This window comes from Xenopus tropicalis, chromosome 1 (genome assembly GCF_000004195.4).
Source record: "Xenopus tropicalis strain Nigerian chromosome 1, UCB_Xtro_10.0, whole genome shotgun sequence".
NCBI lineage: Eukaryota > Metazoa > Chordata > Amphibia > Anura > Pipidae > Xenopus > Xenopus tropicalis.
The window spans coordinates 213,502,138-213,525,795 of record NC_030677.2 but is presented as its reverse complement, the minus strand read 5'-3'; the positions used below and the strand labels follow the sequence as shown (position 1 = coordinate 213,525,795).

At 53.9% G+C, this 23,658-nt stretch overlaps 1 protein-coding gene across 4 annotated transcripts in view; it reads right to left on the bottom strand.

The window, feature by feature from the left end:
* LOC100490503 (phospholipid-transporting ATPase ID) overlaps nt 1–22,574 on the bottom strand; it is a 48,735-nt gene extending 26,161 nt beyond the window's left edge. Inside the window, exons 1-2 of one of the 4 annotated variants that reach the window (XM_031894981.1) lie at nt 22,253–22,574; nt 2,731–2,804 (exon numbers count right to left, since the gene is read on the bottom strand). In XM_031894981.1, the coding sequence (XP_031750841.1) occupies nt 2,731–2,773 (43 nt within the window). In that variant the 5' untranslated portion in view covers nt 2,774–2,804; nt 22,253–22,574. Of the gene's footprint in view, nt 1–2,730; nt 2,805–2,912; nt 3,091–3,139; nt 3,230–10,583; nt 10,672–22,252 lie in introns of those variants that run through there. The other 3 variants (XM_012966648.3, XM_004910331.4, XM_002940190.5) reach the window with 3 other exon arrangements.
* Nucleotides 22,575–23,658: the final 1,084 nt, after the last annotated feature.

The following is a 23,658-nucleotide window of genomic DNA, read 5'->3' as shown; positions in this document are numbered from 1 at the left end:
ACCCCCCCCCCCCCCCCGCTCCGCTCCAGTTGCCTCACAGGTCTCACAGTCAGAACCAGCAGTGCATGGAATAGGGCAGCAGGCACATACTGCTGGCAGTTACATGTACAGATAACATTAAACCCACTGCTTCTTCTTAATATTTATACATTGGGAATTGACATTTTTGTTCCAGTAAAATAAAAATGGTGCAGTTCCCCTTTAATATCCCGCTGGGCCCTATTCCCTCCCAGCCCCTGTTTAAACATTTCCCAATCCAGACACTTAACATTCCGGCAGCCCAGATGCCCCAGACCTGCAGATTGGGCCGAGGGGGGGGGGGAACCTGATGGAACTTACGGTACTAATTCCCAGTGATGTTTTCTGCACAATTACTAAAGGCGCCAGGGGCCACACTCACTACCCAACCAATCGGGCCTTGGGCAGAACTAATGGAAAATGTTGGAGGGGTTATGGCTGGTTTGGCCGCTTTCTATGGTTGTTTGTTGGGGAACCTGGGCCAAACAATCCGAATGGTCACCATTTGACCACCTGTTATTCTTATTACCATGCCCTGGCCAATAGGCACTGGCCGACACAAACTGGCCAACTTGCCCTGGCTAATAGCCCAATAGGCACTGGCCAACACAAACTGCCCAACTGGCCCTGGCTAATAGTCCGAAAAGGCACTGGCCGACATGGAGCATCAACAGATGAAATTTTAAGTGGAACAGTAGGGCAAGATGGAGACAGTAGGGCAAGATGGAGACAGTAGGGCAAGATGGAGACAGTAGGACAAGATGGGGACAGTAAGGCAAGATGGAGACAGTAGGGCAAGATGGAGACAGTAGGACAAGATGGGGATAGTAGGGCAAGATGGAGACAGTAGGGCAAGATGGAGACAGTAGGTCAAGATGGAGACAGTAGGGCAAGATGGAGACAGTAGGACAAGATGGAGACAGTAGGACAAGATGGAGACAGTAGGGCAAGATGGAGACAGTAAGACAAGATGGAGACAGTAGGGCAAGATGGAGACAGTAGGACAAGATGGAGACAGTAGGGCAAGATGGAGACAGTAGGACAAGATGGAGACAGTAGGGCAAGATGGGGGCAGAAGGGCAAGATGGAGACAGTAGGGCAAGATGGAGACAGTAGGACAAGATGGGGGCAGAAGGGCAAGATGGGAGCAGTAGGGCAAGGAGGGGGGCAGAAACACCATGTATCTGGGGGCACAAGTTGATATAAATGTGGGGGGGGGAGGTACTTTGCTCGGGGTCCGGCCGCCATTAAAGGCAGCGCTGGATGTTGGCTGATGTTGGAAGGGGCTTCTGGGCTGGGGATTTGGGAAGGAAGAATAAAGGAGACTGGCGCTTTATCCTTATACGGAGATTTCTGGGATTTGCCTCTCTGGGCCCCGATGTGCCGAGTAAATATTTAAACTGATGTTCAGCATTAAATCAACTCCCCCCCCCATGTAAATAAATATCCATCTGTGCAACGCAAAGGCCCCCAGTGCCTCATACACTCAATGTACTCACACTCACTCACCCACACTCACACTCACTCACACACACACTCACACAATCACTCACTCACACACACTCACACTCACTCACACACTCACTAACACTCACTCACACTCACACTCACTCACTCACACTCACTCACACTCACTCACACTCACTCACTCACTACAGTTGACAAGTGGCTGTGGGAAAGTCATGAAGAAGGTTGTGGAAGATGCAGGGGAGCTTGTATTGGGCTCCATTCTGTGTTGGCCCTACTGTAAATGATAAGGATATTAGCAGTCACTGAGGGGTTCTGTGCCCATATAAAGGCACAAGGTTGCAGGCTGAGTTATACAGGGAACTCTGAGTATCACTCATGTATTATAAGGGATAATGTACCCCCTACTGTAACTGATAAGGATATTAGCAGTCACTGAGGGATTCTGTGCCCCCCATATAAAGGCACAAGGCTGCAGGCTGAGTTATACAGGGAACTCTGAGTATCACTCATGTATTATAAGGGATAATGTACCCCCTACTGTAAATGATAAGGATATTAGCAGTCACTGAGGGGTTCTGTGCCCCCCATATAAAGGCACAAGGCTGCAGGCTGAGTTATACAGGGAACTCTGAGTATCACTCATGTATTATAAGGGATACTGTACCCCCTACTGTAAATGATAAGGATATTAGCAGTCACTGAGGGGTTCTGTGCCCCCCATATAAAGGCACAAGGCTGCAGGCTGAGTTATACAGGGAACTCTGAGTATCACTCATGTATTATAAGGGATAATGTACCCCCTACTGTAAATGATAAGGATATTAGCAGTCACTGAGGGGTTCTGTGCCCCCCATATAAAGGCACAAGGCTGCAGGCTGAGTTATACAGGGAACTCTGAGTATCACTCATGTATTATAAGGGATACTGTACCCCCTACTGTAAATGATAAGGATATTAGCAGTCACTGAGGGGTTCTGTGCCCCCCATATAAAGGCACAAGGCTGCAGGCTGAGTTATACAGGGAACTCTGAGTATCACTCATGTATTATAAGGGGTAATGTACCCCCTACTGTAATTGATAAGGATATTAGCTACAGGCTGAGTTATACAAAACAGGGAGCTCTGGGAGCACATGGGGGGGATAAGGTTAAGGGGTTAACGGGTCCCCCCAGAGGCAGGTTCCGGCAGTGCTGGTTGGCCTATGGATCAGTTTAGGGAATAAGGGGGAAATGGATCACTTACCCGGCTGCTTCTTCTTCCCGCAGTTTAATCCAAACAGAGGCATCGCCGGTCCCTGCTACAATCCCATGGGAAACCTGCGGGGAGAAGAGATTCACACTGTGTTACACCTACCGGCACCCACTGCATGAAATATACTCATTTCTACTGATAATAAACCCCTTTCTGGGTATCTGTTTATTCACCCTATGGGAATCCAATTATCCAAGTCACACTGTAAATGCTGAAACTTCATTTCAAGCTGCAAGAGTTCCCTGCGGATCAGCACCAGTGCAACAACCCATAGCAACCAATCCCAGTCAGTATCCCAGTGTTATTCCTATGGAATTCTGAGTCAGCGCATTATATCTGTGGTTACTACAACTCCCAGCATCCCCCGGCAGCCATTCAGCAAGAGCCGCTGAGTACTTACTGATAACAATAGGGCGCCCCCGGGGGCCGCGTCTGGGACTCGGGTCGGAGTGGGATTTTTGCTGGGGGCACTTTCTGATCCGGATCAAAGGTTCCCAGCAAAATAAAATGCCGCAGAGCAAATAAATGATCAACTGCCTCTAATCAGGGAGGTTAAAGATTCCACATTAAAAATACAAGTATCCTGGTCCCAAGTCGTTTATTAACATTTATTTCCCCTTGTGCTCAACAGTAAAGTACATTGTGCCCAGCACATTGCCCCATTTGCACATATGGGAGGGAGCTGCCATACTGTTTCCCTCAGATGGCACGGGGGATCAGGGCAATCACTCCTGGGACTGACTCTCTAATGACTCTCTAACGGATGGAGCTGCCATACTGTTTCCCTCAGATGGCACGGGGGATCAGGGCAATCACTCCTGGGACTGACTGTCTAATGACTCTCTAACGGATGGAGCTGCCATACTGTTTCCCTCAGATGGCACGGGGGATCAGGGCAATCACTCCTGGGACTGACTGTCTAATGACTCTCTAACGGATGGAGCTGCCATACTGTTTCCCTCAGATGGCACGGGGGATCAGGGCAATCACTCCTGGGACTGACTCTCTAATGACTCTCTAATGCGGCACGGCCTGCATGGTTCCTATACACTATAATGGGAGGGGCTGGACCTATTACTACTTGTTACTGTCTCTTTAAGAAGCGGCGGAGATGCCACACACATTGCTGTGCCAGGGATGGAGCAGGAAGGAAGGAAATGGGATATTTGTCAGATGGAGACACCATATTGGCACTTAGCTGTAGCCCCCCCTGCTGAACTACAACTCCCACAGTCCCCAAGGCTGCGCCCACCTGTGCCCTAATGTGACCCCTGCACCCCCACACATTCCTATCACATTGCCCCCTGAGCTTCCCCAGGTATCAGGGATGGGTCCCAGCGCTGCCTGAGGGCAGACACACAAAGGCTTATTGATGGGGCACATTCCTAAATAATTGCAGGTAAGGGAGGGGGCATCGGCCCTGTCAATCAGACGGATCTAGAGACTTCAGATAACCCCCCCAGAAATAGATAACGAATCCTTCCATGTATTGGCCAGAAGGCATCCGGCCCTTCTTTGAAGCTCTCTAATGTATCTGCCAGCACAGCCTCCCAGCTCTCACACTCATATCTGACCAGCCGAGCATGCTGGGAGCTGTAGTTTATGCCAGACAGCTTGGGGTCAGAGCCTCAGTGGCGCTTACCCAGATGCCCCTGTGCAGACTACTTGCCCTTTATCTCTCCCGGCTCACGTTTCTGCCGCCTCTCCTGGCACCGAGCGCATTAAACAAACAGGCGTTGGCTTCCACTGGCCGCTGCCTGACCTGGGCTTGCCCATTGTATTCACACCCCCCCTCTGCTCATTGCTAAGTGGCACTTTCCTTTCCCCAGACAATTCCCATAATATCCCTCGCCCATTCCCAACTCCAACAGCCCCAACAATATTCCCCAATAAGCCTTCCTCCTCCTCCTCCTCTTCCTCCTCATTCCCATCCCCAACTCTCTTCAACCCCCCCCAAATATCTCACAAGCCCCTCTGCCCTTTTTGCCCCTGTAAAACTTCCGAGATCCCCCAGCCAATCCGCATCCAACCCTATTATACCCCTTTCTGCCCCAGATACCCCAAACCTTAGTGGTACTTAGTTCACCCTAAAATGTATAGATTTTTATTACCTTTCTTATAGAAGTAGGGTGGAAATAACAAGCCAAGGAATAAAGTTTAAAGGGTAAGTTTAATTCATTCTTTATATTATCCTATTAGCAATCAGAAATGTTTGATCTTGTGTCATTTTGAATTCATGCAGCAGCCAGGTTGCTAGGGTCCCGCAGTCCCTAGCAACCAGTCAGGGGTATAAATGAAAGCCTTGGGGGTCCGGAACAGAGATAAACACACAGACAAAGACCCCAATAACCAGAACACAATCTCAGTGATGGGGAGAGTAAAGCTGTTCAAAGGGAACACGTAAGACCAACTGCAGCGGCGCTTGTTCCCATCTGCTCTATAACGTGTGGCAAAGGAATCAGAAGGGCAATAGAGAGACTCATTATGCCCCCAGAGTTACAGGCCTGGGGCACCTGGGGGCAGGAACTCCGCTCTCCCTTTGCCAAGTGCAACTCCCAGCACCCTGTGTGGCCCCCGGCGGGAATCCCTGACCCCTCCTCCCTCACACTCAGTGTTTAGCGGAAAAGCTTCTCTGGTTTCCTGTCAGTGTCTGTTTGGCAGGAAAAGTGAATTATTTGTATCGCCCGCTACGGCCGGGGCCCCGCTCAGGAGAGGAACAGCGAGTAAATCAGGGATGAGTGTTGCTAACGTCTGTCCCATAGCAACTGCTACAATTGGTCCATTTCCCAGCAGCCCCTACTGAGCATGCTCCCTGAGCGTTACTTACGTCTGTCCCATAGCAACTGTTACAGTCGGTACATTAGTTGGTCCATTTCCCAGCAGCACCTTCAGCCCCTACAGAGTATGCACCCTGAGTGTTACTAACGTCTGTCCCATAGCAACTGTTACAGTTGAACATTTCCCAGCAGCACCTTCAGCCCCTACTGAGCATGCTCCCTGAGCGTTACTAACATCTGACCCATAGCAACTGTTACAGTTGGTCCATTTCCCAGCAGCACCTTCAGCCCCTACAGAGCATGCTCCCTGAGCGTTACTAACGTCTGTCCCATAGCAACTGTTACAGTTGGTACATTAGTTGGTCCATTTCCCAGCAGCACGTTCAGCCCCTACTGAGCATGCTCCCTGAGCGTTACTAACGTCACAAAGCAACTGTCATAAAGCCATAAAGCAAGACAGGACTGGCGTTTTATTGGTTGAAAGTAGAATCACATGAGTTCCCCTTGGCTCTGTACTGACCCAGTAAATCAGTTCCTTATCTTGGCCCTGGTGCTGGGTGGGGGCTGGGTGGGGGCTGGGGTGGTGCCGGGGGGGGGCAGGGACAGGCGGAGGTGCCAAGGTCCCTCCCAGCAGACAGATGTTTTTCAGTGAGAACAGGAAATCTAAACAGAAACACAAGTTATTTATAAAAAGCTGGGAAGCCAAATACTGATCCGCTGCCCCAGTCTCTCCCCTTATGGACTCGGGGCCACAGCTGGGTTGGGGGAGGGCAGTGCAGGGCTGGGGGGGGGCACAGCAGGACTGGGGGGGGCACAGCAGGGCTGGGGGGGCACAGCAGGGCCGGGGGGGGCACAGCAGGGCTGGGGGGGCACAGCAGGGCTGGGGGGGGCACAGCAGGGCTGGGGGGGCACAGCAGGACTGGTGGGGGCACAGCAGGGCTGGGGGGGCACAGCAGGGCCGGGGGGGGCACAGCAGGGCTGGGGGGGCACAGCAGGACTGGGGGGGGGGGCACAGCAGGGCTGGGAGGGCAGTGCAGGGCTGGGGGGGGCACAGCAGGGCTGGGGGGGCACAGCAGGGCTGGGGGGGCACAGCAGGACTGGGGGGGCACAGCAGGACTGGGGAGGGCACAGCAGGGCCGGGGGGGCACAGCAGGACTGGGGAGGGCACAGCAGGACTGGGGAGGGCACAGCAGGGCTGGGGAGGGCACAGCAGGGCTGGGGGGGCACAGCAGGACTGGGGGGGGCACAGCAGGGCTGGGGGGGGCACAGCAGGACTGGGGGGGCACAGCAGGACTGGGGAGGGCACAGCAGGGCTGGGGAGGGCACAGCAGGGCCGGGGGGGCACAGCAGGACTGGGGAGGGCACAGCGCACAGCAGGGCAGGGGGGTACAGCAGGGCCGGGGGGGCACAGCAGGGCTGGGGGTGGCACAGCAGGGGCAGGGGGGCACAGCAGGGCTGGGGGAGACAAGTAGTACTGGGGGGGGCCCAGGGGAGGAAAGATAAAAGTACAAAAAAAATATTATTATATCTGTGCAATATATACAGCAGGGATATCTCCAACTCCCTAGAGTCAGTGCCAGCCAAAGCACCCTGGGAGTTGTAGTTCAGCAGGAACGTTGCACATCATTGATTTGCTACAGAGCATGCTCCCTGAGCGTTACTAACGGCTGTCCCATAGCAACTGTTACAGTTAGTACATTAGTTGGTCCATTTTCCAGTATCACCTTCAGCCCGTACTCCCAATGAATGGACCAACTGTAACAGTTGCTATGGGACAGACGTTAGTAACACTCAGGGAGCATAGTCAGTGGGGGCTGAAAGTGCTGCTGGGAAATAAACCAAGTAATGTACCAACTGTAACAGTTGCTATGGGACAGACGTTAGTAACGCTCAGGGAGCATGGTCAGTGGGGGCTGAAAGTGCTGCTGGGAAATGGACCAATTACTGTTCCAACTATGGAACAAATCATAGTAACACTCAGGGAGCATGCTCAGTAGGGGCTGAAAGTGCTGCTGGGAAATGGACCAATTAATGTTCCAACTATGGAACAAATCATAGTAACACTCAGGGAGCATGCTCAGTAGGGGCTGAAAGTGCTGCTGGGAAATGGACCAATTAATGTTCCAACTATGGAACAAATCATAGTAACACTCAGGGAGCATGCTCCGTAGGGGCTGAAAGTGCTGCTGGGAAACACAACCTCTTCCTCTCATTGCCCCCCCATTGCACCCCATAAATGTTCCTGGGGGCCTTTACCCACAGCAACACTTCGGGCTGATGTATGGCTCAAATGGTGTGTTGTGATTGGCTACTGGTTAGTCTAGCCCTGGAAGGTTCTAATGCTCTGATTGGCTACAGGTTGGTTTAACCCAGTAGCCATCAAACTTTCCAGTTTAAGCCCATCTGGCCAGGACCCCCGAACATTTGGCCGGAGCCGTGAAACGAGTTCAGATATAGGAAAATATCACTGTATGAAGGATATAAAGCTCTGAGATGTCTCACAATCCGGCCCATACTCTCATTTATCCTGGGCTGTCTCTTGGCCAACCTACCCAATTCCAACCCTAACAGTCTGAGCCCCCGACCACTGCTCATAGCCCCCCGGGGGGAGCAGCCACAATAGCCCCCCCCCCCGTAATACTGTAATGTTCTATACAATAGCTCCCCCCCCCATTGAATTATAACTGGGGTGCATGTCTGGGGCCCTATGTGTTAGTTATACAGGAACCCGAGACCCAGTCTGTGTTGGATCTGAACCCCAGGGACCCAGGGGCTGAGATTTCTAATGGATCAGACAATGGGGATCTCTGGTTTGTAGGGTAAATATCACTCCCACATTCCCATTACCCCCCCATAACCAAATCTGCTGTTTTTAGGCTGACGCCCCCCTAACTGCCTGGGGCATTTCAGACTATAAACTTACAAGGGACTGAGATGGATAAAATCTCAATGGGCACTTGGGTGAAGACACACAGAGCTACTTAGTAGCAGCTACTTGTCACGGCTACTAAACCCCAGAAAATCCCCCGCCATAGACAGTACTGAGAATTTCCCCTGCTAAACACACATAGGGGCAATTATCAGTAACTGATCAGCATTGTCTGTTTTAGTATCTGTGACAAGTAGCTGCTACTAGTAGCTCTGTGTGTCTTCCCCCCTTGTGTGTCTCTCTCACAGCCCTGTGGGCCCTGCCGGCCCAGACCCGAGTCCAGCTGGTCTCCCACCCCCAATCGCATCTCTATATGTGAGTGGGGTTGTGTGTGGGGCCCCTGTGGGGAGCATGTCCTGGGGTTGTGTGTGGGGCCCCTGTGGGGAGCATGTCCTGGGGTTGTGTGTGGGGCCCCTGTGGGGAGCATGTCCTGGGGTTGTGTGTGGGGCCCCTGTGGGGAGCATGTCCTGGGGTTGTGGGTGGGGCCCCTGTGGGGAGCATGTCCTGGGGTTGTGGGTGGGGCCCCTGTGGGGAGCATGTCCTGGGGTTGTGGGTGGGGCCCCTGTGGGGAGCATGTCCTGGGGTTGTGTGTGGGGCCCCTGTGGGGAGCATGTCCTGGGGTTGTGGGTGGGGCCCCTGTGGGGAGCATGTCCTGGGGTTGTGGGTGGGGCCCCTGGGGTTGTGTGTGGGGCCCCTGGGGTTGTGTGTGGGGCCCCTATGGGGAGCATGTCCTGGGGTTGTGTGTGGGGCCCCTGGGGTTGTGTGTGGGGCCCCTGGGGTTGTGTGTGGGGCCCCTATGGGGAGCATGTCCTGGGGTTGTGTGTGGGGCCCCTGGGGCTGTGTGTGGGGCCCCTGGGATGTCAGCAATAAGCAAAAAGCCCAAATGGCCTCTGCCGGTGTTTCCCGGTGGGGCCCCATAACACAGGTGGGGGTGGCAGAGGGGCCACAGGTGTAATTCTGCTCTGTTTGCAGCTGCACAACATGTGACCGGTCAGTACTTTCATTATTAAATATCCAACCATTCTGCTTCTTACTTGGCCTTTAAAGCTTTGACGGCACCAGTTCAATTCCCGCGCTGCAATGAGACGGACCCCCTGGGGCAGATTTAGCAAAGTGTGAAATTAAAAACTCACCACAGGAAGATTCACCCACTTTCCATTCATTCCTATGGGATTTTTAGAACTGTATTTATAAAGTGGTGAACTCTACTTTTTACCCAAAAATCCATAGGAATGAATAGAAAGTGGTGGAATTTTCCTGTGATGAATTTTCCATCAAACTGGGAGCACTGTGAACCCACTCAGCCAATATCAGTCCAATCCAGGGGCAGCTCGGCCTCTAAGGAAGCAATTAAACTGCCCCGGGGGCTCAGCTCTCATTCATTGTTTGATCTTTTAGACACGTTAGTAGCCCCCCCAGAGACAGGGATGGTCCCAATTAGGTTTCTCCCCCCAGCACTAGTAATATGGGCCGCCCATTGCCCAATGGCACCATGTCGTTCCCAGGGGGGCTAAGGGCACCATATTCTGCTGTATATAATGATACATATCTACTGCCCTACAATATGGAGTGGCCAAGGCCTCAAGTTGCCCCTATCCATGGCCCAGTGAGAGGGAATAATGAGCTATGGGGTAAAATCTGGGTCCTTACATATAATAATATTGCACCAACCTTGGCATGCACCCCCTGGCAGTCATTATACAGGAGAAAAAACTTCCTTTCTTTATTGCCTAAGTGGAAGGAGTGGGGGGGGGGGGGTAATATATCCTTGAATAATCCCTGTGCAAGTAATAAGGAGATAAGGGCTCAGACGACGCCGTATGAAGTAGTGTGAGAGAGCTCCCCCTAGTGGCCAACACTCTAACACCTTGTGTTACACTTTATTTACCCCCAATGAGAGCTGTGGCAAAGGGGCAAATGTTCCATTTAACGCGTAATATGTTTTACCCCCAAATATACCCCAAACTGTTCATTAGCTAAAACCATTATCTGTTCATTTACTCTCCATACTTTGTACTGCCCTAGTGGGATGGTACCAGGCACTTTGGGGTTACAGCCGGGGGAACCCAGTTGTTTCCATTACTGATAAATCACCCGGAACCCCCCAATAACCCCCAGGGTCTCTCCCCATTACTCACCAAGGGCTCAAAGCTCAGGGTACTGGGGGTTAATTCCCTTGGGTCCAAAACTCCGTATCCTATCGCCCCCCGGTATCACTGGATCTCCCCATGGTACCGTCCGCCCGGTCCCCTCATCCCACACAATCCTGCCCGGGGGCACACCGTCTCCTTGGTATCCCCTGCCCGGGGGCACAACGTCTCCTTGGTATCCCCTGCCCGGGGGCACACCGTCTCCTTGGTATCCCCTGCCCGGGGGCACACCGTCTCCTTGGTATCCCCTGCCCGGGGGCACACCGTCTCCTTGGTATCCCCTGCCCGGGGGCACACCGTCTCCTTGGTATCCCCTGCCCGGGGGCACAACGTCTCCTTGGTATCCCCTGCCCGGGGGCACACCGTCTCCTTGGTATCCCCTGCCCGGGGGCACAACGTATCCTTGGTATCCCCTGCCCGGGGGCACACCGTCTCCTTAGTATCCCCTGCCCGGGGGCACACCGTCTCCTTAGTATCCCCTGCCCGGGGGCACAATATATAGCTGGTATGTCCTGCCCGGGAGTTACAAGTTCCAATTCGCCGCTCGATCGGCCGCTGCTCCCCAGCCAGGAAGTTACTAAACTTTTTCTCTAGGACCTGCGCTAATCCCCCGCCCACCTTCCCTCTGTCTGCCCCCCCCCCCCCATTATCCCCCACCCTGTCTGCCCGCACCTCCCACCGTTACTCTTATACCTCCCATTGCTTTCGGCTCTGCTGTCCCACCCCACCCTGAACCCACTGAGTTTATACCCCACCCTGCACCCCATGACTGCACCCACTGAGTTTATACCCCACCCTGCACCCACTGAGTTTATACCCCACCCTGCACCCACTGAGCTCATACCCCACCCTGCACCCACTGAGTTTATACCCCACCCTGCACCCACTGAGTTTATACCCCACCCTGCATCCCCTAAAGCTCCCCTGACAGCCCCCCATTGTGCGAACCCCAAGATATTTGAAAGGGCAAGTTCTGCGGGGGGGCACAGAGATCGCACCTTGGGGCAGATTAGCTCTTCCAATTATCTGAACATTATTGGTGCCAATACCCAGCTGGGGGTGAAAACGATCAGAATTTAAGGGGGGGGCAGTTTGAGGATTTTAATTTGCACCAGTTATTAAGGGGGGGCATTTACATGTAAGTTGTAGGATTCGAGCTGCCAGTCCCGGGACCTACAGCAGAAGCAGCTGATTGGCTGCGAGTTATGGGTTGGGTTTCACCAAATGTCAAACAAATTCCCTTTTCTCTGATTCAGACCCAGTTCTTGTCGCTACTTGTTCCGCTGCTGCCGCAAAACTCATCCCCCCCCCCCCTGGGTCTGGAACTGAACCCGGCAGAGAAGGGAATGGGACTCCTGCTGCTGCTGCAAACTCTGGGCTCAAATAATGTTTATAAGAAGAAAGACAGGGAAATCTTTGGGGTGTCTCCCTTGGTTCTGACCAGTCCCAATCTGGTCCCCCCAATAACAGGAAACAGGCAGAAGGGAAAGAGGGGAGAATCCAGAGGAATGTGGGGGGGGGGCAGGTTCTTATGTGGTTCTGACCAGTCCCAGTTACAATCTGTTCCCCAATAACAAGACCAGGCAGAAAGGAAAGAGGGGGGGATCCAGAGGAATGTGGGGGGGGGGGGGGCAGGTTCTTATGTGGTTCTGACCAGTCCCAGTTACAATCTGGTCCCCCCAATAACAGGGAACAGGCAGAAGGGAAAGAGGGGGGGATCCAGAGGAATGTGGGGGGGGGGCAGGTTCTTATGTGGTTCTGACCAGTGCCAGTTACAATCTGGTCCCCCCAATAACAGGGAACAGGCAGAAGGGAAAGAGGGGGGGATCCAGAGGAATGTGGGGGGGGGGGCAGGTTCTTATGTGGTTCTGACCAGTGCCAGTTACAATATGTTCCCCACTAACAAGACCAGGCAGAAAGGAAAGAGGGGGGGGGGGGATCCAGAGGAATGTGGGGGGGGGGGGCAGGTTCTTATGTGGTTCTGACCAGTCCCAGTTACAATCTGTTCCCCAATAACAAGACCAGGCAGAAAGGAAAGAGGGGGGGATCCAGAGGAATGTGGGGGGGGGGGGGCAGGTTCTTATGTGGTTCTGACCAGTCCCAGTTACAATCTGGTCCCCCCAATAACAGGGAACAGGCAGAAGGGAAAGAGGGGGGGATCCAGAGGAATGTGGGGGGGGGCAGGTTCTTATGTGGTTCTGACCAGTGCCAGTTACAATATGTTCCCCACTAACAAGACCAGGCAGAAAGGAAAGAGGGGGGGGGGGATCCAGAGGAATGTGGGGGGGGGGGGCAGGTTCTTATGTGGTTCTGACCAGTCCCAGTTACAATCTGGTCCCCCCAATAACAGGGAACAGGCAGAAGGGAAAGAGGGGAGAATCCAAAGGACTGGGGGGGGGGGGGGCAGGTTCTGAGGTGGTTCTGATGGGTCTGGGTAGGAGAAGCTTTAAGATGGGGGAAACTTGCACAAGAGTCAGAGCAGATGGGGTGCAACTAACAAGGGTTTTTTGGGGGTACCAAGTAGTTCCTACAGTTTCTTAACACACTGGAGGGAGGGGCTTGAGAGCAGAAGAGGTGGGGCTACAGATGGGGCCCTTGATTGGTGCTTCGACCTCTCCTTTAGGATCAGAGTAAGTGGCCAAATCCAAGTCTTTGCCCCAGAGACCTTAAGGGGTGAGATTTCTACCCAACATGGGGCTAAACCAGTGACACCCCTGGCTGTGGGGCCCAGAGCAGGTGATGGGGGGCAAATGGTGGAATGGCGATGATAAAGGGAACCAAGTGAGCCTAATGGGAGGGGCAGGGGAATTACATAAGGACTGGGTATGGCTGCCAGTCTAGGTGCCCAACTCCAGCCGGCCAATCATATATCAGGGAGTTACAATTGGGCGGAGCCCAGTGACCCGCAGGGATTATGCAAAGCAGTGGCCTCTGCTCCAACTGATAATAAATAGGATGATTCCAATTGGCTGTAGCTAGGCCCCTCCCCCAGAGCCGGGCACAGGAGCTTGGCACCCAAGGCAAAGGCGGTGAGCACCTTGGTAGCCCAGCAGGTAAAGGAATGGGGCAGAACATGTGGGGCATCGGGGCAGCAGCCATAGGGCCATGAATACTGCAGAACTGGAGATTATTACAGGGGGGGGGGGGCACTGCCAGGGGCAGGTAATTGGGGTTAAACAAAAACAACTATAAATCCCAATACACATTTTCATGAATTATGCCCCCCCTTAACCAAAATGGTTGTGCCCTAGGTGCCTTTCCTCCCTATTTCTGCCCCTTCTCATTTGTTTTCCTTCCCCAAGCCGAGCTCTGAAACGGGCAGAATTGCCCCCCAGCAGCCTGCTGGGTATTTAGTGTGGGTATGAGCGGGTACCAAAGGGCAGGGGGGCACCAGGGGGGGGAGCCTGGGGGGTAAGTGAAGGCAGACTGGGGCTCTGGCACTGGGGGGGTAGCCAAGCAAATCCAAATCCAAAAAAACTCCAGTGCAACAGTGCCTCCTAGTGGCTAAAGCATCATGGGAAATATATATTAGGTGTCAATGGGGGGAGGGTTATAGTGCAAAATTACTCAGGGGACACAATATTTAGAATGTGAGTCTGTGATTGGCCGAGTCGTAGAACAGGTAGTAAGGGAAATGCTGCTCAATGCACAACGGACCTATTATACGGATTTATAATCCTTATATAAGGGATGTCACAGTCCAGGGGAGGGATATGTATCATTGACCCCCGCTACATGTCTAGAAGGAAGGGGGGAGACTGCTGAGAGCACTGGTTTCATTCATGGCTGGATCTTTTGCAGCAGTGCAGTATGTCAAGGATTTATGCAGAGCGTTTTCTCTGCTGTTAGTGGTCACTGCTGCCCCCCCTAGTGGCTGAATGCGGAATGAATAGGAATCAATAGGAGTGTTGGGATAGGTAACAACTATATACGAATGTCTCTAAATGGACAAGCTGGATATAATACAATAAACGTTATTGGCTGGTTGCCCCCTACCCTGCCCCCTGCATAAAATATACCAAAACGTTTTAGTAAAATGGACAAAGCCCCCTAGGGGTGATTCCCGGAGGGCAATGCCCTGTGCCCCAGAGGTGTATTTATTCCGTGTGGGTCGATACCGGCCATTGGCCGCGAGTAACCAGTGACCTTTATGTACATGGCGCAGTTTCAGATTAGTGACCCCCCCCCGCGCGGCTCCTCTATCTAAAGAACCTTATCTGCTGATTGGGCCTTTGTACCCGACTGTTAATAACACGGAATTGGCTGCCTGCCGATATGTAACCCCCGGCCTGCAACTCCCTGCAACTCCCTGCTCCCCCGCTGCAGTCTCTCATTATAAAGTAAATAGAGTGAGTTTCCCAGACTGAGATTATGGGCAAGTCTGAGCCAATCCCTGCCAGCCGTGTGATGTCACCTCCTAGCAATGCCAATGAGCGGTGCCCACACCCACTTATGTCACTACCCACAATGCCTCTCTCCTCCTATTGGCAAATATACATTGGGATAATATTCCATGTGCCCAGAACATTCCTGCTCTGTATATGTGTATTTATACCTATGAGCGGGAGCTGCCATGTTGTTTGATTTAGTTGGCGCGGGTATACGGCTGGGAGTATATGGCACCTTTCCCTGCAGTGGCCGATGGGCCGGTACATTCCCCAGATAAGGTATCTGAGTAGCAGAGATTACACGTTACCCTGCCGGGGGTATTTATAGCAGTGACGCCAGGAGGGGCACAAACAGGATCCATTGTGGGGCCTCAGATGCCTCAGAACATCCTGAGAACTCAATGAGAAGCCAAACTGTGTGCAACTAATGCAGCCAAAGGGGGGACCTACCTTCTACCTACACCCTACAGTCACTTACAGGCTAGGGTGGCATTACTTACAGGGGGCATTACTGACAGGGGGGCATTACTTACAGGGGGGCATTGTTTACAGGGGGCATTACTGACAGGGGGGCATTACTTACAGGGGGGCATTGCTTACAGGGGGCATTACTGACAGGGGGGCATTAATGACAGGGGGGCATTAATGACAGGGGGCATTAATGACAGGGGGGCATTACTGACAGGGGGGCATTAATGACAGGGGGGCATTGCTTACAGGGGGGCATTACCCACAGGGAGGCATTACTTACAGGGTGGCATTACTGACAGGGGGGCATTACTGACAGGGTGGTAGGAGGCCCAGGGGTAACCCCGGGAGGCACAGTACCTATAATAAGGCAGGAGGCCCAGGGGTAACCCCGGGAGGCACAGTACCTATAATAAGGCAGGAGGCCCAGGGGTAACCCCGGGAGGCACAGTACCTATAATAAGGCAGGAGGCCCAGGGGTAACCCCGGGAGGCACAGTACCTATAATAAGGCAGGAGGCCCAGGGGTAACCCCGGGAGGCACAGTACCTATAATAAGGCGGGAGGCCCAGGGGTAACCCCGGGAGGCACAGTACCTATAATAAGGCAGGAGGCCCAGGGGTAACCCCGGGAGGCACAGTACCTATAATAAGGCAGGAGGCCCAGGGGTAACCCCGCGAGGCACAGTACCTATAATAAGGCAGGAGGCCCAGGGGTAACCCCGGGAGGCACAGTACCTATAATAAGGCAGGAGGCCCAGGGGTAACCCCAGGAGGCACAGTACCTATAATAAGGCAGGAGGCCCAGGGGTAACCCCGGGAGGCACAGTACCTATAATAAGGCAGGAGGCCCAGGGGTAACCCCAGGAGGCACAGTACCTATAATAAGGCAGGAGGCCCAGGGCTAACCCGGGAGGCACAGTACCTATAATAAGGCAGGAGGCCCAGGGGTAACCCCGAGAGGCACAGTACCTATAATAAGGCAGGAGGCCCAGGGGTAACCCAGGGAGGCACAGTACCTATAATAAGGCGGGAGGCCCAGGGGTAACCCCGGGAGGCACAGTACCTATAATAAGGCAGGAGGCCCAGGGGTAACCCAGCGAGGCACAGTACCTATAATAAGGCAGGAGGCCCAGGGGTAACCCCAGGAGGCACAGTACCTATAATAAGGCAGGAGGCCCAGGGGTAACCCCGGGAGGCACAGTACCTATAATAAGGCAGGAGGCCCAGGGGTAACCCCGGGAGGCACAGTACCTATAATAAGGCAGGAGGCCCAGGGCTAACCCGGGAGGCACAGTACCTATAATAAGGCAGGAGGCCCAGGGGTAACCCCGGGAGGCACAGTACCTATAATAAGGCGGGAGGCCCAGGGGTAACCCCGGGAGGCACAGTACCTATAATAAGGCAGGAGGCCCAGGGGTAACCCCGGGAGGCACAGTACCTATAATAAGGCAGGAGGCCCAGGGGTAACCCCGAGAGGCACAGTACCTATAATAAGGCAGGAGGCCCAGGGGTAACCCCGGGAGGCACAGTACCTATAATAAGGCGGGAGGCCCAGGGGTAACCCCGGGAGGCACAGTACCTATAATAAGGCAGGAGGCCCAGGGGTAACCCAGCGAGGCACAGTACCTATAATAAGGCGGGAGGCCCAGGGGTAACCCCGGGAGGCACAGTACCTATAATAAGGCGGGAGGCCCAGGGGTAACCCCGGGAGGCACAGTACCTATAATAAGGCGGGAGGCCCAGGGGTAACCCCGGGAGGCACAGTACCTATAATAAGGCGGGAGGCCCAGGGGTAACCCCGGGAGGCACAGTACCTATAATAAGGCGGGAGGCCCAGGGGTAACCCCGAGAGGCACAGTACCTATAATAAGGCGGGAGGCCCAGGGGTAACCCCGGGAGGCACAGTACCTATAATAAGGCAGGAGGCCCAGGGGTAACCCCGGGAGGCACAGTACCTATAATAAGGCAGGAGGCCCAGGGGTAACCCCGGGAGGCACAGTACCTATAATAAGGCAGGAGGCCCAGGGGTAACCCCGGGAGGCACAGTACCTATAATAAGGCAGGAGGCCCAGGGGTAACCCCGGGAGGCACAGTACCTATAATAAGGCAGGAGGCCCAGGGGTAACCCAGCGAGGCACAGTACCTATAATAAGGCAGGAGGCCCAGGGGTAACCCAGCGAGGCACAGTACCTATAATAAGGCAGGAGGCCCAGGGGTAACCCCGGGAGGCACAGTACCTATAATAAGGCAGGAGGCCCAGGGGTAACCCCGGGAGGCACAGTACCTATAATAAGGCAGGAGGCCCAGGGGTAACCCAGCGAGGCACAGTACCTATAATAAGGCAGGAGGCCCAGGGGTAACCCCGGGAGGCACAGTACCTATAATAAGGCGGGAGGCCCAGGGGTAACCCCGGGAGGCACAGTACCTATAATAAGGCAGGAGGCCCAGGGGTAACCCAGCGAGGCACAGTACCTATAATAAGGCAGGAGGCCCAGGGGTAACCCCGGGAGGCACAGTACCTATAATAAGGCAGGAGGCCCAGGGGTAACCCAGCGAGGCACAGTACCTATAATAAGGCAGGAGGCCCAGGGGTAACCCCGGGAGGCACAGTACCTATAATAAGGCAGGAGGCCCAGGGGTAACCCAGCGAGGCACAGTACCTATAATAAGGCAGGAGGCCCAGGGGTAACCCAGCGAGGCACAGTACCTATAATAAGGCGGGAGGCCCAGGGGTAACCCCGGGAGGCACAGTACCTATAATAAGGCGGGAGGCCCAGGGGTAACCCCGGGAGGCACAGTACCTATAATAAGGCGGGAGGCCCAGGGGTAACCCCGGGAGGCACAGTACCTATAATAAGGCGGGAGGCCCAGGGGTAACCCCGGGAGGCACAGTACCTATAATAAGGCAGGAGGCCCAGGGGTAACCCCGGGAGGCACAGTACCTATAATAAGGCAGGAGGCCCAGGGGTAACCCCGGGAGGCACAGTACCTATAATAAGGCAGGAGGCCCAGGGGTAACCCCGGGAGGCACAGTACCTATAATAAGGCAGGAGGCCCAGGGGTAACCCCGGGAGGCACAGTACCTATAATAAGGCGGGAGGCCCAGGGGTAACCCCGGGAGGCACAGTACCTATAATAAGGCAGGAGGCCCAGGGGTAACCCCGGGAGGCACAGTACCTATAATAAGGCAGGAGGCCCAGGGGTAACCCCGGGAGGCACAGTACCTATAATAAGGCAGGAGGCCCAGGGGTAACCCAGCGAGGCACAGTACCTATAATAAGGCAGGAGGCCGAGGGGTAACCCCGGGAGGCACAGTACCTATAATAAGGCAGGAGGCCCAGGGGTAACCCCGGGAGGCACAGTACCTATAATAAGGCAGGAGGCCCAGGGGTAACCCAGCGAGGCACAGTACCTACAATAAGGCAGGAGGCCCAGGGGTAACCCCGGGAGGCACAGTACCTATAATAAGGCAGGAGGCCCAGGGGTAACCCCGGGAGGCACAGTACCTATAATAAGGCAGGAGGCCCAGGGGTAACCCAGCGAGGCACAGTACCTATAATAAGGCAGGAGGCCCAGGGGTAACCCCGGGAGGCACAGTACCTATAATAAGGCAGGAGGCCCAGGGGTAACCCAGCGAGGCACAGTACCTATAATAAGGCAGGAGGCCCAGGGGTAACCCCGGGAGGCACAGTACCTATAATAAGGCGGGAGGCCCAGGGGTAACCCCGGGAGGCACAGTACCTATAATAAGGCAGGAGGCCCAGGGGTAACCCCGGGAGGCACAGTACCTATAATAAGGCAGGAGGCCCAGGGGTAACCCCGGGAGGCACAGTACCTATAATAAGGCAGGAGGCCCAGGGGTAACCCCGGGAGGCACAGTACCTATAATAAGGCAGGAGGCCCAGGGGTAACCCCGGGAGGCACAGTACCTATAATAAGGCAGGAGGCCCAGGGGTAACCCCGGGAGGCACAGTACCTATAATAAGGCAGGAGGCCCAGGGGTAACCCAGCGAGGCACAGTACCTATAATAAGGCAGGAGGCCCAGGGGTAACCCAGCGAGGCACAGTACCTATAATAAGGCAGGAGGCCCAGGGGTAACCCCGGGAGGCACAGTACCTATAATAAGGCAGGAGGCCCAGGGGTAACCCAGCGAGGCACAGTACCTACAATAAGGCAGGAGGCCCAGGCGTAACCCCGGGAGGCACAGTACCTATAATAAGGCAGGAGGCCCAGGGGTAACCCCGGGAGGCACAGTACCTATAATAAGGCAGGAGGCCCAGGGGTAACCCCGGGAGGCACAGTACCTATAATAAGGCAGGAGGCCCAGGGGTAACCCCGGGAGGCACAGTAACCCCGGGAGGCACAGTACCTATAATAACCCCGGGAGGCAGGGTGCCGAATGTGCCCCATGACTTTGTGACTAAACCATTACAAAGCATTTTTTGCCCCAACATGGGGCAGGGCAGGGGGAGATCCCCCCAGGCCAGAATAAATAGTTTCCTCTTTGGCAAACAATTGCTTCCCTGTCTCGCTTTATGGCCGGGGTTGTAGATATTCTCCTGGGCTCAGAGCCAGGGCCCCACAAGGCAAATCAGGATTAGTTCCCCTTTATCTGAACGGCTCATAAACATTTACTGCACTGCTGCCCGGAGACACCTGGGATTCTGATGGAACAATGAGAGGCAGAGATAAGGCTGTTTAACAGTGAAAGTGCCCCAGTATTGTACCCACTGGCAGGTACCGGGGGCATTTATTACTGTTTGGATCAATCAGAACCTGCATTTGCTGTATATGGTGCCATGGGGCAGATAGTGGAGGGAATCAGTCCGACTGGTTAAACAGAATCTGGACTGGGGGTTATGGGGCACGTGGTGTACCCCTCCCTGGGGTATTTCTGCCAGACAGGCACTGCCCCCCCCCCCCCCCCCCCCGTATCCCAGTCTCTTCTACTGGTGCATCTGACCCGTTCCCCATTTCCCACTCTCTGTACTGACCCGACTGTATCAAGGTTTCACTTTGCTGCTTTCTGAAATGGTTAATCATGGGGATGTTTGTCCAACGCAGGGTTAATGGATCCCTCTGCACCAGGAGCCGCCATTCTCATTACTGGGGACTGTTATTATATATATATATATAGAGCCATCATATCCTGTAGCGCTGCACAGAGATTATACATCATCTCCATCAGTCCCTGCCCCAGTGAGCTTACACTCTAAGGTCCCTATCCCATTCCCATCAGTCCCTGCCCCAGTGAGCTTACAATCTAAGGTCCCTATCACATTCCCATCAGTCCCTGCCCCAGTGAGCTTACAATCTAAGGTCCTTATCCCATTCCCATCAGTCCCTGCCCCAGTGAGCTTACAATCTAAGGTCCCTATCACATTCCCATCAGTCCCTGCCCCAGTGAGCTTACAATCTAAGGTCCTTATCCCATTCCCATCAGTCCCTGCCCCAGTGAGCTTACAATCTAAGGTCCCTATCCCATTCCCATCAGTCCCTGCCCCAGTGAGCTTACAATCTAAGGTCCCTATCACATTCCCATCAGTCCCTGCCCCAGTGAGCTTACAATCTAAGGTCCCTATCCCATTCCCATCAGTCCCTGCCCCAGTGAGCTTACACTCTAAGGTCCCTATCCCATTCCCATCAGTCCCTGCCCCAGTGAGCTTACACTCTAAGGTCCCTATCCCATTCCTATCAGTCCCTGCCCCAGTGAGCTTACAATCTAAGGTCCCTATCCCATTCCCATCAGTCCCTGCCCCAGTGAGCTTACAATCTAAGGTCCCTATCCCATTCCCATCAGCCCCTGCCCCAGTGAGCTTACAATCTAAGGTCCCTATCGCATTCCCATCAGCCCCTGCCCCAGTGAGCTTACAATCTAAGGCCCCTATCCCATTCCCATCAGCCCGTGCCCCAGTGAGCTTACAATCTAAGGTCCCTATCCCATTCCCATCAGCCCCTGCCCCAGTGAGCTTACAATCTAAGGTCCCTATCCCATTCCCATCAGCCCCTGCCCCAGTGAGCTTACAATCTAAGGTCCCTATCCCATTCCTATCAGCCCCTGCCCCAGTGGAGCTTACAATCTAAGGTCCCTATCCCATTCCCATCAGCCCCTGCCCCAGTGAGCTTACAATCTAAGGTCACTATCCCATTCCCATCAGCCCCTGCCCCAGTGAGCTTACAATCTAAGGTCCCTATCCCATTCCCATCAGTCCCTGCCCCAGTGAGCTTACAATCTAAGGTCCCTATCCCATTCCCATCAGCCCCTGCCCCAGTGAGCTTACAATCTAAGGTCACTATCCCATTCCCATCAGCCCCTGCCCCAGTGAGCTTACAATCTAAGGTCCCTATCCCATTCCCATCAGTCCCTGCCCCAGTGAGCTTACAATCTAAGGTCCCTATCCCATTCCCATCAGCCCCTGCCCCAGTGAGCTTACAATCTAAGGTCCCTATCACATTCCCATCAGCCCCTGCCCCAGTGAGCTTACAATCTAAGGTCCCTATCACAGTCAAACACTAGGGGTAGTTTTATCAGGAGCCAATAAACCTTTGAAATGTGAGGAACCCACAGTACCCGGCAGAACCCACAGTGCCCGGCAGAACCCACAGTGCCCGGCAGAACCAATACAGACACAGGGAAAACACACACAATCCCTGTTCAGAATCAGAAACCCAGCCCCGTAAGGCAGCAGCACTAATCACTGAGGCACAGGAGTATATATATCTATTACAATCAGCCTAGGCAACAGAGCTTACACTCTAAGAGCACGTGCTTGGTATAATGAGTCAGGGCTGTTCCTACCTGAGCGCTGCAGTCATTTAATCCTCCCAGGACACATAGAGATTCCCTCACAGGGCCCAGGGCACAGGATTTCGGAGGAAAATGAGAGTCCGCAGGGGCCCCAGAGCGGCAGGAGAGAGAGAGAGACAGGTGCAGAGTGACAGGCAGGAGACAGGGTAGGGTTGGACTGAGTCAATAAAGCAACTTGCCCTTTGGACTTGTTACAGCGCCAGGTATAACGTTACACCTGAGCGTAGGGAGGAAATGGAAGGGGGGCACAGAGGGGGCACAGCTGTTACAGAACATGCTTATTAACCCCCTGTGTGCCAGAAATGGGCCTGCGCTCTTGTACAGCCGATCCATTCAGCCTCACTCCCTCTCTCACCAAGGAAACCCACAACAGTACATAATGCCCACGCCCCGGGGCACAGGCCGGACAGGTTCCTCCGTCTCATTGGTCTCAGGTAAACCGACCTGTAAACCTGGCCCTAGTGCCTGCGGAACTACAAACCCCATCATCCTCCGTCAGCTGTTCCATGGAAACAGACTATCCATTCTATAGGGGCCACTGCTATGGGCCCCCCATATAATAAAGTTGTGTGGGAAATACCCATAAAAATATTGGGGCCCCTAAGGCTGGGAGTCGTAGTTTAACTAAAAGGTTTCAAATTGGAAAATGTTATTTCTTACCCCCCCCCCCCCCAATATCTTCTATTGTACCCCGGGGCCACAGATCCGCTATAGAAGTAAAGCTGAGGATGATGGGAAATGCAGCAGCTGCAGTGATTGTCGCACAATAAAGCGCCTAATATATAATTAATACCCTGCTGGGGATTATGTTGGCCCTGCTAATGAAAATAATAACAGGCACCTACCTACGGGCAGGGGGGGTGGAATCCTCTAACACCATGCTAGTTACCCTGACCTTATGTCTCAGCCCCCCCTTTTAGAATGTAAGCTCTTGTGAGCAGGGCCCTCCCCCTAGTGTCTCCTCATTCAAATGTAACTGCAAAACATTTTTGTGACTTGTTTATATGTGTGTATATATGTGTGTGTGTGTGTGTGTGTGTGTATATGTGCCCCATCTGCTGGTCGTAAGCAGTATTGCAGCAGAGTTATTATGAACGAAACACATGGCATTGAAATGCTGGAATTGCCCCTCCTTTGAGAACCCCACACGGCTCTCATGGGGCAATAGGGGCAGACCCCAGGGGCCCCCGCATCCCCCAAGAGGCTTCTGCCATAGCCCCCACACCCCTATACACACCTCTAAAATTGGGCAGATCTCGATCGGGAAGATTAATTTTCCCATTGGATCGAGGGCCGTATTGCCTCGTTGATGCAGTCCTCAGCGTGGTGCCACATATACCCACTGTTTTGATTTGATCAAATGGTTGAATAAGCCTGATATCACCCACTGTAGGGCA